Genomic DNA, 17,294 nt, shown 5'->3' with positions numbered 1-17,294 from the left:
AATTGTAAATCACCTTCGTTGTATGGATAAACAATATTACCACGTAAAATCGGACATTCGTTTAACAATACATACTTAATAAAAGCATGAAACCAATTCTTAAACAATTTATTTCAGATCCACAACTGCAATACCAAATGACATGACGGTTTGGTTATATCCGTTGACTTCGCCTCTTGAAATAACAAGCTGTCAAAAGATTTTCTGTACAGTGCTATAGTGACCTCTAGTGGATCTGACCTATTTAAAAAAAGGAAAACAATACAGTGCACCAGATTGTGACTCTTAGCACCCGGTTTGGTGAAGGACATGCTTGTGTGTACAGATTCGCTAGTGATCATCTTCATTCTAACCAAAAGCCAGAGGGAAACGAACATTGTAGTCGTTACAAATGTAGATTATAGTCAAATTTATTCCTTGCGAGCCATAAATGTATTACCTCGTAATACCTTCTGGTTACAGCCATCATGCAGCAGAACGGTGAGATTATTCACAAATGCGTGGAACAAACAAATCCAGTTTTTATTATTGTGTTTTGTGATAACGTAGCAGTGTCACTCCAACCTGAACATTGATAAATAAAACACTGACAAAATCAGAATCTTTTTCCATTTCTGTAAAGATCGTTTTGTTATCCTTCAGAAAGTGTGACGAAAGAGTAAGCAAATTCAACATCATTCCACACAATTAGATTTTCCTTTACCAAAGTCCTTATGCAATAGAATATTTGTTATTTGTTTTTTTTTTCCTCTTTTTAAAAAACATCCAACGCATCCATGGAAGAATGTATTGGGGGGTGGGGGGGTTGGGGGGCTTGCAGCATTTTCCAGCAGTCTGAGGCCCCTCAGGAATAACTTGATGTTTTGCTGCCAACATCATCCTCCTGCGTTCCCATACTCTTAAATGAAAATACAAGTCACATGTTAGAAATGTCTGGCCAAATTCTTTTCACAACTCCATATACAGACTGTATTGATTCTTAAAATTTTATAAATGCTTCATAGAGTAAAAGAACTGGTATAGTACTTGTTGCATTTTAATGGGTTAAAAAGCAGTTTATACATTAATTTAGGCAACCCAATTGATGGAGGCTAAAGTCGCAAGATATTTAGTGTCACCTCCTTTTACACTAAACTTTTATCATAATACAGAAGGTGCTCAGTAGCGTTCAATAGCGTACTGTCCCTTCTAGTCTATTACTAACGTACACTAATGCACGAGTACAGTCCTAATTAGTCATGACAGTAAATCATTCTATGAAAAACACTTCTAGGCCATAAATATACAAATCTAATCAAATGAAAAATATTAAGTACGGTGGTAACTGAGCATTTTTTCCCGTGCAGAGTGATGTCGTATTAATACACCGCAGCACAAACTAGTTCATTGCATGGCTTTCGTAAACCAAGACCCCTCTGTACATATTTGTTTAGCATGCCATAAAATGTACCTCAGAACCATCTCTAAAATTGTACATGGCAAAGTTAACTATTATCTCAAAACAAACAGAATTAAAGTGGAAAAAAGAACAATGTAAAAATTATTTCCTCATTGACCGACTAATTACCATTTTAGCTTGTATAAAATGACTGCAAAAACATTAGACCAAGTAAACTAGTGGTGGCACATGACATTTGTGCCATACTGTAAATCTATGCCACAGACAACAATATTGTGAATTTAGTCTCACCTTCTGCACAAATTGCGGGTTTACTGTAATTTCTTGATCCATTGACTTTAGTTTCTCATCCAGTTCTATACATTTCAACATCTGAAAGATAAAGCATGGCGATAGGTTTTATGAAGGGACTATTCAACTATTTTTGACGGCTACACTTTAGAAACACTCACCTCTTGGTCAATTTTGTGTAGCATTGCTGGATTGTTGTATTTTTCCGGGTTGTCGTGGAAGCACACCATGCCATCCTTTTGGTTAATGCTAGCATAAATCTCACCATCTTCGATCTGCTCAGAAACACGCACGAAATCCGCAACAGGATTAAAACAGAGGTCAATTAATAAAAGGTTGCACAAAACTAAATGTTGAAAAACGTAGTAATACATCTGCGCATTGCTGTTGTTATTGTGGACCACCTCACCATGTGTAAGACGTATTTCTCTGCCTCCTGAGGCCCTGAAAGCTGCACCCGACTTGCCATGTCTTGCAAAGACAGTGTCAGGAAAGTCTGCAGGGAGATGCCAATGGATATAAACAAAAACACCACAGCAGAAAACAAATTTCATAACATTTTTATCTGAATAACAGAATACTGGGTTGATTTTCTTGGACAAATAAAACTCATAGGTCTCAAGTCCAGATAAGCCACCCTTTTTTATTTTGTCATTTTAACAGCATTTGCCCCACTATCACCTGGTCACACTGACAGCTTTGAGACTTTCTACCACTTCAACATGGAACCAAGGGTTGCTGCCTGAGCCATGCTGCTAAGAAAATTGAGGACCTGTAACTTGGTGTTTTTTTAGGGCCTTTCTGTCTGTGGGATCTAATTCCAGCCTTGGTCATGCATACTACTGCCAATATTGCAATCTGTCTGCTCCCACACTCATTCTATTGTTTAAGCGTAATTCAACATGAATATTCCAATCAGGTTTCAAGGCTCTTGAGGTGCTATCGATAACATTAATCACTGGTAATTTTTTTACTTGATTTCATTACCATTTGTTGGTCAATTTGTTGGTTTGTTAGCAGGATTATGCAAATACTTTGTAGAGGACTAAGGACATCAGCCGATAAAGAACCCATTTCATTTTGGTGTAGATCTGGATAAAGGTGCTGATCAAAGAATGACTGCTCACTTTTCACTATTAGTGTGCTTGTTTCGGGACTGAGCCTGGCAGTGAACCAACAAATGGAGCTGCAGTGAAAAAGCGTGTTGTTTAGAGCAGTTGGAACCCACTTTCTAATGCGCATTCCGGGCATTTGTACAGTATCACCTGGCATGATTTTTCTAATCAGACAGGATACGTTTCAGATTGTTCTGCCTTTGTGGAGCTATCCAGTCGATGTAGAGCCATTCTGGTTGGAACTGTTTTATTATTTACTTTTTTTTTTTCCTTTTTAAATTTTTAAATGTAAACCTTGCAGGTTGCTTACCTTTAATAAAACAGTTATTTTATGGCCCAATGAATGGATGAAACAAGAAACCACCTCATTAGATAGATGTTTTTTTTTTCGTGAGAGGAGAACCATTTGTAATCTCAGTGTGACCAAATAAAATTGGGCACTGTCACAATCTCATATCACTATTAAGACATTTCAATGAGTGTCCTGAGTTCATGATAATCAGCATATAGCTTTATTTGGGGGAAGTCACATTTTGGAAATGGAGTGGTATATTACCAATATCCATAGCTATACAATAACATTGACTTGTTAATGGTAATCTGACATTTTACCAATTGAACCAAATATACACATATTATACACATCTTTATGCCACACACACACACACACACACACCTTTGTTAGCCTTTGGATGTTCTTTTTGTAGAGGGAGGAGAGGCACTGTTTGACCAGGCCCGTGTTGTTGTCTCGGGTGAACGTCTCGCTGTGTTTGTTGACTACGCTGCGCAATTCGGTCGGGTTGTTGGTGGTGTAAATCTGAGCCAGCTCGTGGTAGGCATTGCTCAAGGGCTGAGGAAAAGCAATTTGAAGGAAATAAACAACCAAAGTGTATGATCTCCAAGTTAATGCTATCTTTTTTTAAATTCCAGTTACGAGATTTTGTTAAGTCGGCCTGGAAAGATAATACCGTAATTTCTCTTGTATAATGAGCATTTTTTCCCCCCAAAAAAAGTCAATAGTGCGCATTATACATAGGTATAGGGGCAAATGGAAAAAATCTTTCGGATTTTATAAATGTATGCCGCCATCTAGTGGTTATGAAAAAGCTGTACACTTTCACTCCAAAATGCCACTGCCACCTAGAGGTTATAAGAAAGGTGTACACTTTCATTCTAATATGCCATCGCCACCTAGTGGTTATAAAAAAGGTGTAGCCTACACTTTCATTCCAATACGACAGTGGTACGACTACATATATGTACAGTTGTGCTCATAAGTTTACATACCCTGGCAGAATTTTTGAAATGTTTTTTTTTTTTTTTTTTTTTTTTTAATATGACTGATGACTGAACAATAACCATCATTAATTTTTTTATGGTTATGTTTTGTTTCATGATAATGCTTTTCTGAAGTGCTTAAAAGGGTTTTCCAGAATTTTTAGGTCAACTTTGGGGGTGCGTATTATAGATGGGTGCGCATTATACACGAGAAATTACGGTACTTACCTTGATAAACCTTCCTACGATTTGTGAGGTGTATTTGGGCAGCTGTTGCACTTTGCCATGGAGAATGAGTGAGACCAGGATGTATTTCTTGTAGGCTTCCAACATGATGTGGCTCACTGCCATGGCTGGAGTGGTTATTGCCTGAAGTGGTTAAAAAAAAAAAAAAAAAAAATACAAATGGTGATCAGTGTTGCCTTAGTTGCTATTCTGATTACTTGAGCTTAAAAGTACCTTAGTTACTTTATTGATTACTTGATTTAAAAAGGGCGGCACGGTGTACGACTGGTTAGAGCGTCTGCCTCACAGTTCTGAGGACCGGGGTTCAATCCCCGGCCCTGCCTGTGTGGGTTTTCTCCGGGCACTCCGTTTTCCTCCCACATCCCAAAAAACATGCATGGTTTGATTGACAACTCTAAATTGCCCATAGGTGTGAATGTGAGTGCGAATGCTTGTTTGTTTTGTATGTGCCCTGCGATTGGCTGCCAAACAGTTCAGTGTGTACCTTGCCTCCTGCCCGATGATAGCTGGGATAGGCTCCAGCACGCCAGCGACCCTAGTGATGGATGATTTAAAAACTAACCATCCATCTATTTTCTGAGCCGCTTTTCCTCACAAGAGGAGTGCAGCTAACACAGGCGGGTCCAGGGATTGAACCCCGGTCCTCAGAACTGTGAGGAAGACGCTCTAACCAGTCAGCCAGTCAAAAAAGTAACTAAATTAGAAAAAAAGTAACTTTTTAGTTACTTTCAGCAGCTGCCAAGTGCCATTAACATCACTTATCCACAGTACAAAAAAAGCATTATCTTAGTAATGTATGCCACACAAGTTACAGAATGATGTCATCAAAATGAACCACTAACTTAAATATTGGTGTAGATGAAGCCACATTAAATCAGGAACTTAGTGCAGACTTGACATGACAACACGATACAGTAAGTTCCTCAACGTGAACAAGCACACCATTCTCAGTACACTGCTGATGTGTGCGTGCGTAAACATGACACACACACACACACACCATTGCGCCCACCAATGCGTTTAACACTCCAGTAAAATTGTATTCTTAATGTGTAAATAAAAAAAGTAACAACAATCAAATACACTTTTTACTAAGGAAAATGACAAAAATAGTGTAGCGACAGTGAAATCGTGCATTTCTTTGCACTTTTATGGTACTGCACCATCACTGTGCATTGTGTAATAAACAATCACTTCCCAATCACTATCCTCTATTTGTTGAAAAAGAGAGTGCTTCTGCACGGCTGGATTGCGTTTTGTTTGAATCACCAGCTACAAATGAATGTTATGTGAGAAACATTGATCATGTCAAAGTAACTATTGTTGATTTGAAGAAGTAATGGTAGTTTTATTACTTTCCCGGGAAAAGTAATGTGTTACTTTGCTCGTTACTCAAAATGGCGGATTTTCAAAGTCAATCCTTGAAGTTGTACAATTCTAAATTTAAACAAACAAAATAAAATATAAAAAAAATACACTTTTAAAGACTCACAAAAGATCAAGTCAGTGAGCATCAAATGATAACCTCTGGGCATTATGTTTTGCTTTTTCTTTGGCTTATCACAACACTTATTCCAAAAAAAGGGACCAGTCTGAACAAATGATGTTAAGAGAAGATGTTAGCTACCATATGCTCCTTCTTTTTTTAATTTAAATTAAAGTTGATTGTTTTGATGTTTGTGCATTTTGTGACTGTAGAATACTTTTTACACTTGCGTGACAATTGAAAATTTAACGTCAAACTCACCCGAGGAAAACCTTCGTCAAGTCAAGACTGAGTGTTTAATTGTTTTTACATTATTAACTTTAATTGTTCAAATACTACTTTAAACAAGATTTTATGATAGCTGCAGGGATAGTTTGACCCTGGAACAGACCACTTCTCATTCCATTGTTTTCTATGGGAAAGTTATCTCACATTAAAAGCAGTAAGACTCAATTGTGGTTGTATTTATCATCACTAGTTATCAAACATACAGTGCTTTGGATTAAATAAGGCAGAAGACACACCTGTTCATAAAAATACAGTGCTCTATCGAAATTTTTGAGGCCCATGTAGATCATGCCACCATAGTAGTAGTAACATAAAAAGTGCTTTGCGTCGTAAGCTCCGTTCTCCTTGCAGATGTCCATCATGTCAAGCTCCAGGAAGGGCAGGGCCGGCTTGAAGCACTTTGCTAACAAGCACAGCTGGACAGGACATGGAACAGGAAAAGATTGAAGAAATGTTATTCTTATTAAAAATAATAGTAATATGAGGATACAATTAATTGCTAAAATATCTCAAATACAGACAAAAGTGTGTCATTTATTAATTAAACAAAATAATTGCTGACGGCCGCCAGCGAAGTAATTTGGAGGTAACCCGCATTTAAATCGATGGGGCAAAGAGTCACCCCAGGCCAACTAAATGGTATGTTACATACTTGTAATGTATGCATTGCCGCACTGTCAACAGTAAGCTGGGTTTGTTTCCAGTGAGGGTTGGACTCCACCAAGGCTGCCCTTTGTCACGGATTTTCTTTATAATCTTCATGGAGAGAATTTCTAGGCGCAGCCTGGGCGTTGAGGAAGTCTGGTTTGGTAGCCTCTGTATTATGCCTCTGCTTTTTGCAGATGATGTGGTTCCGTTTCCTTCATCAAGCCACAATCTTCAACTCTCACTGGAGCGGTTTGCAGCGAGTATGAAGCGGTTGGGATGAGAATCAACACCTCCAAATCTGAGATAATACCACTCGGTTGAAAAAGGGTGGCGTGCTCAGTCCAGGTCAGGAGTGAGATCCTACCCCAGGTGGAAGAATAATGGAGCGGGAAATCGACAGATGGTCTGTATCGGTGTGTTTCGGTGAAGAAATACCTGAGCCGAAAGGCGAAGCTCTCTATTTATCGGTCGATCTACGCTCCTACCCTCACATATGGTCACAAGCTGTGGGTCGTGACTGAAAGAAGAAGATCGCGGCTACAAGCGTCCGAAATGAGTTTTCTCCGCAGGGTGTCAGGGGCTCTTTCTTAGAGATAGGGTGAGAAGCTTGATCATCTGGAAGGGGCTCAGAGTCAAGCCACTACTCTTCCACATGGAGACGAGCCAGATGAGGTGGCTCGGGCATCTCGTGAGGATGCCCCCTGGACACCTTCCTCCTGAGGTGTTCCAGGCACGTCCCTTTGGGAGGTGGCCCCGGGGAAGACCCAGGACATGCTGGAGAGACTATGTTTCCGGGTTGGCTTGGGGACGGCTCAGGATCCCCCCATAAGAGTTGGACGAAGTAGCTGGGGAGAGGCACGTCTGGGTTTCCCTGTTTAAGTTGCTGCCCCGTGACCCAACCTCAGGTAAGCAGTAGAAGATGGATGCATGGTTAATATATGAATTATTTTCATACCTATATATACTTCTGCTGTCACTACCCAGTGTTGAGTTATTTGTGTGCCATTTGGCATCTGCAGGTTGTTTTTATGTGTTATGCCAGTGTGAACAGTATAAAGAGCCATATTGGAGATATAATGTATAGTATGTCACTTGAAACGTACATGTAAATTCAGATAGGATATTAGATAGCTAGGTAGATGGGAATGCTGAGCAAGAAAAAAGTACCACTAGTCATAGATGAATACAGTAAACAAATTCTCACATTCTATTTAGAAAGTGTGATTTAAGCTAGTCCACAGTGGCGAGGACATCCGCCTCACATTCTGAGGACCGGAATTCGAATCCTGGCCCCGCCTACGTGGAGTTTGCATGTTCTCCCTGTGCCTGCGTGGGTTGTTTCCAGGCACTCCGGTTTGCTCCCACATCCCAAAAACATGCATGGTAGGTTAATTGACGACTCTAAATTGCCGGTAGGTGTGAATGTGAGTGCGAATGGTTGTTTGTTTATATGTGCCCTGCGACTGGCTGGCGACCAGTTCAGGGTGTACCCCGCCTCTTGCCCGAAGATAGCTGGGATGGGCTCTAGCACCCCCGCGACCTGAGTGAGGAAAAGCGGTACAGAAATGGATGGATAGATGGATGGATGGATGGATTTTAACTAGTGATTCAACGAAATGAAAATTCTTGACCAAACCAATCAGTCCATCCATCCATTTTCTGTACTGCTTATCCGCACTGGGGTCACGGACGTGCTGGAGCCTATCCCAGCTATCTTCGGGCGAAAGACGGGGTACATCCTGAACTGGTCGCTAGCTGCTCCCAGGGCAAAGAAACAACCATTCCCACTCACAGTCACACCTACGGGCAATTTAGAGTCTTCAATCAACCTACCACACGTTTTTGGGATGTGGGAGGAAACCGCAGTACCCGGAGATAACCCACGCAGGCACGGGGAGAACATGCAAACTCCACACAGGAGAGGCCGGCATTTGAACCCCGGTCCTCAGAACTGTGAGGCAGATGTGCTAACCGTGCCTCCCTTGACCGAAACCAAAAACAGGAAATGAGGAACCCAAGGCAGAAAGCCAAAACACAGAAATGACTATGCCAATTATTAGTTAAATTGCATTCATGGCTATGACTGCAGAGCTGCCAACCTATAGAAATTAACTTCCAGAACAATTTGTCTGAATTTACATATTTTAAACTTATGTCAAGAACATTAATGCGGGGCAGTTATTGCAGTACATTATGTAATAGGATCAAAATAATCCTGCATACTGTTCAACTGCACAACAAACATAACTCTATAATCATAATTGTTAATAAATGATGGCTTCAGTATGTTATTTTAATGTATTTATTGCATCAACCTTGTAATAATGGATGAATTTGCAGCCAAAAGTCTTCTCTTGCATGCTATTTTTGTATTGCGTGTATCCACTGTTGCTGCTGAAATGATGCAAATTTCCCCATTGTGGGGCTAATAAATGTTATCTTATAAATATTTATGATATTCATGTACTTTATAGGCCCATTTTCTCAAGTGCCATAGCGAACTAACGGTGACGTACTAATTCATTTCTGGTTTCGGTCCCTGTGTGGCTGTCTAGAGTTATTGTGTATTATAGTATTTTCTCTCTAGAGACGAATTAATTTGCCTCCTGTTTTGCTCATCAAAGTGGATTACTGTCTGCTATAACATGGTTCCAGCCAGACCTATGTGACAAGTGTACTGTATTACCCAATCACTTGCTTGGGTGTTTTCCGGCTTGGCAATTAGCATGGTGTCCCCCTCTTTCCCCTGTTAAATTACTTCTGTCCTCCCGTCGTGAATTGTCAGAACTTGGAGTGTGGCTTATTTGCTGCCATGTAGGGGACGATTGGTGACTTATGCTGCGTTGACAGCAGACGTGAAGCGAACGTTGGTCTTCAATGGTTCGGCATCGTATTTAGCTGCGTTAGCTGTAGCTCGTAGGTAGACAGGGTGGTGCAAAATAGCGTGCCAGAAGGATTCCCCCTTAGTACCTAAACAGCGGAAAGCAACAAGGTTGGGCAGCTGTTCCATGTGGATGTGCCGTTTTTTGTTTTTTGTTTTTTTAACACAATATAGTGTACATGACTGCGCACTGGAGGAAGTTATTCCTTGTGTCATAACAGCATCATGTTTCGGCTGTTTTATCTCGCTGACAAAAACCTTTCGGTCCAAAACCGAAAATGCAATTACATTTCTGTAACATTTCGGTGCATCACTAATTTAAGTCACATGATGTGATTGTGGTTATAGTGGTTTGAGATATATGAGGGCCAGTGACTCACCTGACACAGGTCCGCATGAACTGAGGTAAGTTGGTTTGTGTTCATCTGCATTTTGTCTACTGCCTGTTTTAGTATGACGACACCCCTCAATGGCTGTCACAAGGGGGAGAAGCAAAGAAATGCTACTTAAATATTAAAACTGACCAAATGAGGGCCACACTTGTATGTTAAATGTATTAAAATATTTAGCAGTGAGGGGAGAAAAATATGATTCTCGTTATGTAATGACTCAAAGACAGAAACTAGAGCATCAGTAAAGTTATTGTGAGCGACAATATATAAAATGCATACAAAACAAACAACAGAGACATCATTGCTAAGGTTATTCCAAAATACAATGACAGACATGGTAAGACTTACAGTGCATTTAACAACAGCATACATCCGCTTTTGCGCATATTAACTCATTCACTGGCGTGGACGTTTACATTCGTCAACTGGAATCCAATTGTTTACTGCCAGTGACGAATATTATATATATGTATTTTAACAGTGAGCGCAGAAGAGAGTCTCACCCAGCTTGTTTGTGAAATTCAAAGTTCCACATAACTGATGACGAACAGACGGCAGTAGATGGTAGTATTGCATCGCTTTGATTTGAAATCACCACAGCGTTTGAGTATAAAAAGATTAGGGGGTGAATCTCTGCTTGTCACGTTGCTTATAAGGGCGAGAAATGCCAAAATGTTGGAAGTCAGACAAGTTTAAGCACCTGACACTCGAACAGACCACAAATACGTAAAGTATAACAGAGTATGTATCGTGATAGTACAAAGTCTGTGTTGCAATCGTAAGAAAAGATGACAATTCATGGAATGAATGACGAACGCCATGTTTAAAGAGCCACTCACGTTCAACTCGAGCCATGCGGTGAGTCAGTGTCGCTCAGGGCATGTTTCATAGTTTGAGGTGTCACAAAAGCAAAAAATATTAGCGTCACAGTCACTGTTCTGCTTGACATGTTTCTTTTCACATAAAGCTAATTTTCTCTGCTTTTTAGTCAGAAACTGGTGTTTTGGTGAGACCAACCCATGTTCTACTGCTAATTACTGAAGAATGGAAAAAGCGAAAAACATTTTTTTTTTGTCTGTTGAAAGAAAGGGTCTACTTTTTCCTTTGGTAGACTCGGTGCTTATACTGTCACAAAAGTCTTGAAAAATCAGTAAAAATGCTCTAAGATGGCTGGCAATATGGGGAACTGCTTTGAAAACCACTGGCAGTGAATGAGTTAATAGCCATGGTAAAACGGTGTATTATTACATTTAGATCATTTATTATAAAATAGGAAAGAAAACAGTGTTGCAAAAATATTTCACTCAGATATAATAAATGTAACTATCAACACTATTGGCTTAAGTCCTTTAGTTTAAAATAAAAATATGTGTTGAATTGTGCAGCCTTTAGGACAATATTTTTTGAAAGCTAGATTTATAGTCAATGTTATAATTCAATAATTACTATTTTCTGTATGACAGTGTAAATCTGCAGGCTTACCTGTTTACGCTCTACAAGGGCATTTGTCAACTGGTGGCAGAGACCAGCAACTGTGGGAGGACCCAAAAAGGAGTGATATTTTTAGTTTATATAATCTAGTAGGTCTTTTATTAAAAGTTCAAGCTTACGTCTAGAACATCATGATAATAGCAAATAAACGTAGGTATAAATTTGGGAGGTACTATATAATCCAAAACTGCTAACATAGTTAGTACTTAAACTGATGAGTGTGAATGTTTGGTTGACAGAACTTACAAGTGTCTGTTGCATATCTAATGTGCTCGCCATTGCAAGTACTGATGAAGAGCTGGACTTGGGAAAAGAGCGTCTCAAAGTCAGGGATGTTTGGCATGGAGAACTTTACAAATCTGCAACACAGTTGGAGTGAAAGATGAGCACAACAAAAACAGACAAAGGAGAACACAAGGAGCATTCATGATTATGTTTAATAACTTTATGCTAAGTACTAATTACAAAATTTGCATTCCTAATCAATCAGCTAGTACAGCATTATACGCTCATGGTGAAATACCACATTCTTCATAGTGTTATAATGAGCAACATAAGCAAAGTTAATTACAAACAAGATATTTGTTTAAATTTGTTTGAGGTACTTACGTTATTGCATTAACTTTTTATTCAGATGTATAGTATAATTCAGATGACTGAGTGCCTTTCTAGTAATAAAGAACCAAAATCTAGCAGAGATTTTAATACAATTTCAGATACATTCATGTAATACAAAACAAAAATTGAAATAAGATATATAAATGTAAAGGTAAAATATAACCCAGTAAAATATATTAGCTAGCCTAGAACATTAAATACATACAACTCCAATTCCAATGAAGTTGGGACGTTTTGTTAAACATAAAAACAGAATACAATGATTTGCAAATCACGTTCGACCTATATTTAATTGAACACACTACAAAGACAAGATATTTAATGTTCAAACTGATAAACTTTATTGTTTTTAACAAATAATCATTCACTTAGAATTTTATGGCTGCAACACGTTTCAAAAAAGCTGGGAAAGATGGCAAAAAAGACTGAGAAAGTTGAGGAATGCTCATCAAACACCTGTTCTGAACATCCCACAGGTTAACAGGCTAATTGGGAACAGGTGGGTGCCATGATCGAGTATAAAAGGAGCTTCCCTGAACTGCTCAGTCATTCACAAGCAAAGATAGGGCGAGGTTCACCTCTTTGTGAACAAGTGCGTGAGAAAATAGTCGAACAGTTTACGGACAATGTTCCTCAACGTACAATTGCAAGGAATTTAGGGATTTCATCATCTACGGTCCATATCATCATCAAAAGGTTCAGAGAATCTGGAAAAATCACTGCATGTAAGCGACAAGGCCGAAAACCAACATTGAATGCCGGTGACCTTCGATCCCTCAGGCGGCACTGCATCAAAAACCGACATCAATGTGTAAAGGATATCCCTACATGGGCTCAGGAACACTTCAGAACTTCACACACTTCAGGGCAACTTGAAACTCTACTATGCAAAGCAAAAGCCATTTATCAACAAGACCCAGAAAACCCGCCGGCTTCTCTGGGCCCGAGAAGTTCAAAAGCCAGAATCTGTGATGGTATGGGGCTGTGTTAGTGCCAATGGCATGGGTAACTTACACGTCTGCGAAGGCACCATTAATGCTGAAAGGTACATACAGGTTTTGGAGAAACATATGCTTCTATCCAAGAAACGTCTTTTTCGTGGACGTCCCTGCTTATTTCAGCAAGACAATGCCAAACCACATTTTACACTTGTTACAACAACGTGGCTTCGTAGTAAAAGAGTGCGGGTACTAGACTGGCCTGCCTGCAGTCCAGACCTGTCTCCCTTTGAAAATGTGTGGCGCAGTATGAAGCGTACCACTCCTGGGAAGGTTCACAACAGTTCTATGGTTTCACCATTTGTCGATAATGGCTCTCACTGTGGTTCGCTGGAGTCCCAAAGCTTTAGAAATAGCTTTATCACCTTTTCCAAACTGATGGAGCTCAATTACTTTCGTTTTCATTTGTTCCTGAATTTCTTTAGCTCTCAGCATGATGTCTTCTAGCTTTTGAAGATCTTTTGATCTACTTCACTTTGTCAGGCAGGTCCTATTTAAGTGATTTTTGATTGAGAACAGGTGTGGCATCATCAGGCCTGGGTGTGGCTAGAGAAATTGAAGTCAGGTATGATAAACCACAGTTATGTTTGAAAGGGGGTGGCGGGTGGGAGGGGGTCAATCACTTTTTCACACTGGACCATGTAGGTTTGGATTTTTTTTCTCCCTTCATTTAAAAAACAGCATTTTGGGTTTACTTGTGTGGTCTTTTACTGATATTTAAATTTGTTTGATGATGGGAAACATTTAAGTGTGACAAATATAAAAAAAATAAAAAATACAAAAAAAAGTAATCAGGGAGGGGGCAAACACTTTTTCACACCACTGTAACTGCAGATGGCGGGAGGCCTTTATTTGTATATCTGCAATTTTGGAACAACATTACCAGTATATTCCAGTTTATATCAAGGGAAACTAGAGTTTAAAATAATAAAAATAAGAAGTCGTGTGGCTCTGCAGAAAATTAACATGGATCACGTCAGAGCCTACTGGAAAATGAGTCGTCATTAAAGATGTGTGTAAGTCCTTTAATACTGAAGATAGAACTCGTTATAACGTGGTACTGGGACACCACATTTTATCTCATGTGCGACTGTTTACGTCCCTCAGTAGGTACTCCTGTTTTGGTTAGCAACAAAGTTACAATGGGCTCTGCGGTTAACTCTTTGGTGTCCGTGTGTAAACGATAGCATCTGTGGTGTTGTGGTGTGTACAGTTACCACCGTACAGTTTGATTGGGGAAAGGGAGTTGTTTATTTGAGGGTGGGGATTATTTGCCTTGCGGGGATGATGCACACAGAGACTAATTGGGGCACGGCATCCATTAGTTGGGAGGCCAGTATTTAGGGAAATGAGGCACTTATGTCTCATTGCTTAAAGGGTCATTTTAAAAGAAATACTTTTGAGAATGTGAAAGTGACACTAATTCCAAGCCTATATGAGAACAAATATAGCCCTACCATCTTTATACTACTAGAAGGAAAAAAAAATCATCACTAGAGTGTAAACAGTAAGAAGAGCAAGAACAGGATGGAATGTGAAGGCATGACAGGTGAGCATAATACTGTACTATTTGTTGCATTAAACCAACAGCAGACCTCCCTGGGGACAATGAATGAGTCACGACTTGCACAGCGAGCACTTACAGCACGGCCAGCACGCCGAGGGAGTGCTCCTGAATGTCCAAGGCCCCCAGCACTGTGTCCAGGTGCGACAGGTTCTTGGCCAACAGCTCCCCGCTCTTGTTAATCAACTCGCACAGCTGAGTCATCTGGCCTAAAGAGGAAGAAATGACTGTGACAAGTACAATAACAGAGAAACTTAACCCATGTTGGATCTTTACATGTAATAATGAGCTCTTAGAAAATAACAGTTATCTGTAGGGATGCATTGATACCACTTCTTTTGTGTTTTTTTAGACCGAGTACAAGTACTTACATTTGAGTAATCGCCAATACCAAGTACCAATACTTGATAATGCTGGCAGTTGTGATGAAAATGTACTTTGTGTTAATCAAATATTGTTCAAAAACACCAAGAAAGAAAAATCTCTTGAAAACGGCTTCTTGCAGAGTTTCACTCAAATACCACACTTTTTAGAGTAACACCCTGTCATTGCTGACATTTTAACATCCAACTGTCTTGCCCTATAATTCACTTAAAACTTAACTGCCAGCCCTCCGAGTTAAAATGTAACCTGTAGCACAAGGTATTTCAGTTATGTGGTGTCTCAGTCTAACACTAGTGGCACGATGTAAAAGGCGTACATACATAAGAGACACAGAACATAGTCAGGTGGATATTTAAGTAGGAATGCCATGTTACCGCGGTCTGTTACCCACAGAATAAAGTACGTAAAATGAATTAGAAGACTGCTTATTGAGAATACCACAAGTTATAAAATAAAACTGTGACAGGAGAACTTCAGTGATTCTTTACCCCACCATTGCTTCCTAAAACTATCAAGGTGCAGCGTGGCGTCCACCACGGCTTCGTGATATTACGACTGACTCAGTCAGAGCCAAGCAGTGAATAGCATAGAAGGCAACGGGGGTTGAGAACATTGGTGCTTGTCGAATGGCCAGACGTCGCAACTAACAGAGCAGCCCCCTCCGTCGCTGCCCAAGCAGACAGAGTTAATCATCAGTTTTGTAGAGCATAATTAGCAGTTGACTAACAGTGTTGTCATCTGTTCTTACTTTAAAGTATCTCTACATGGCTGACATGGCTCCTACTCCACCTGACCACAACATATGTCAGGCTGGCTAAATGGTAACAGTGTCATAGTATCTCAATATTTTTTAAGAGTACGAGTAAAGACAAAGTATCAGTAGATACCAATACCAGTGCATCCCTAGTCATCTCAAAATGCATTTAACTATTGAATTATAATAGGAAGTGTGTATTTACATTTAATTCATTTTTAATTTGGGTAAAATCATGTGTTCTTTATCCTTTTAGTATCTGTCAATGTTTATGGCAATACTGTATGTTCTTTTTAAAGTTTTTACCAGGATCTCTTGAGATGAAAAAGTGTGACACCCAGAATTAAATGAACTTATGACTTCAAGGCAGGAGAGGGGAATGCATACATTGTGTTAATGTCGTTGAATCATGAACACAATTTAAGTTATCATTAAACAACAGACCGGGAGCCCCTTATTTGACTTACAAAGCTGTTTAGAACCTTTGTGTTGTGATTAAGTAGGTCGATAAAATTATAAACCAGTCCATCGGTCAACTGTCCTGTCAAGGCCTGAGCAAAACGGCAACTGAAGAGAGATTGACAGGGCCCTACACCCAAACAAAAGGGTCGATTCCGTCCGACAGCCAATCAGGCAAAGGCAGGGTGGGACTTCCTGTAGACAGTGCCCAGAAAATATTTTCCAGATCCAAACGAAAAGTATCAGTTTGACATTTTGATTAAATAGCTACTAAGTCCCCACGCTCATCAAATGTCCCCAACACACACAGTGGTTATACTTCACATACTCTTTTTGCCAGCGAAAGAGTCTTTAGCGATGTGTTTACATGATGAGGCAAAAAGAAGTGTGTGACTGGGCTATCGGCAAAGCATAGGGTAGCATGCAGGCTAACCTAGCTTGTATTTCCCATACGAATGAGTTAAGAAAGCCTACCTTGAGCGGAAAGCTGCCGCACATTGTTCACAAATTGCTCCAAGGCTGAAGCCATTATATCATGGATCCAATGTGGAGGTAAGTTTCACTGTTTTTCATTCAAACGTCAGAAACTATTCCGTCCGCACTGAGACAGGGGCCACACAGCCGCCACTGGGGTGCAATTCTCGCGAGATCCTATGAAGTTAACGAACCGCAGCGAGATTTGTCAAGCAAGCAATAATTTTTTTTTTTTTAAAGGGCCATCATTTGCACTTCGAGACCATTATACTATTCACACAGAACAATAGTTTCTGTCGCTCTCGGAACATCTTTCACCGTGTGAAATATTAACACATCCAATATGTACCTATAGTGTAAGGGACCACACAGGACTATTTTGGCTTTTAATCTTCGCTATCGCATTAATTTTTTCAGGCATTAGAAAAACAGGAATTGACGTCATGTCTACTAGGGTTAGGACAAAGATCGTATAAAAAAAATTGAAGGACTCCTGTGCAACGAATTTCAAGTTCACTACTGTGCTGC

The 17,294-nt window shown here is 39.8% G+C and overlaps 1 protein-coding gene across 3 annotated transcripts; it reads right to left on the bottom strand.

The window, feature by feature from the left end:
* Window positions 1-93: 93 nt before the first annotated feature.
* On the bottom strand, window positions 94-16,955 carry cops3 (COP9 signalosome subunit 3). Of its 3 annotated transcripts, none has more exons than XM_061756209.1 (12): window positions 16,767-16,955; window positions 14,775-14,904; window positions 11,762-11,874; window positions 11,507-11,556; window positions 10,013-10,105; window positions 6,340-6,519; window positions 4,330-4,452; window positions 3,482-3,655; window positions 2,100-2,186; window positions 1,852-1,965; window positions 1,691-1,771; window positions 94-898 (listed from the first exon to the last, which is right to left on the bottom strand). In XM_061756209.1, the coding sequence occupies exons 1-12, from the start codon at window positions 16,819-16,821 to the stop codon at window positions 845-847; spliced, it is 1,254 nt and encodes a 417-aa protein (XP_061612193.1). In that variant the 5' UTR covers window positions 16,822-16,955; the 3' UTR covers window positions 94-844. The 3 variants fall into 3 exon arrangements, with proteins under 3 accessions (XP_061612193.1, XP_061612192.1, XP_061612194.1); XM_061756208.1 differs by having other exon boundaries at window positions 4,312-4,452; window positions 16,767-16,954; XM_061756210.1 differs by lacking the exons at window positions 11,507-11,556; window positions 11,762-11,874; window positions 14,775-14,904; window positions 16,767-16,955 and adding an exon at window positions 10,864-11,419 and having other exon boundaries at window positions 4,312-4,452.
* Window positions 16,956-17,294: the final 339 nt, after the last annotated feature.

This window comes from Phyllopteryx taeniolatus, chromosome 19, assembly GCF_024500385.1.
Source record: "Phyllopteryx taeniolatus isolate TA_2022b chromosome 19, UOR_Ptae_1.2, whole genome shotgun sequence".
NCBI classification, from domain to species: Eukaryota; Metazoa; Chordata; class Actinopteri; order Syngnathiformes; family Syngnathidae; genus Phyllopteryx; species Phyllopteryx taeniolatus.
Note: the sequence above shows the minus strand (reverse complement) of the source record. Positions and strands in the feature narration are given on the sequence as shown.

Bases quoted from the DNA above. Each gene is read 5' to 3' on its own strand.
- cops3 (XM_061756208.1), bottom strand. From the start codon at position 16,821: ATGGCTTCAGCCTTGGAGCAATTTGTGAACAATGTGCGGCAGCTTTCC. The intron at 2,187-3,481 runs GTGTGTGTGTGT...ATCTCCCTGCAG, and splicing joins ACATCCAAAGGCTAACAAAG to ACTTTCCTGACACTGTCTTT. The intron at 899-1,690 runs GTGAGACTAAAT...TTTTCATTTAAG, and splicing joins ACCCGCAATTTGTGCAGAAG to AGTATGGGAACGCAGGAGGA.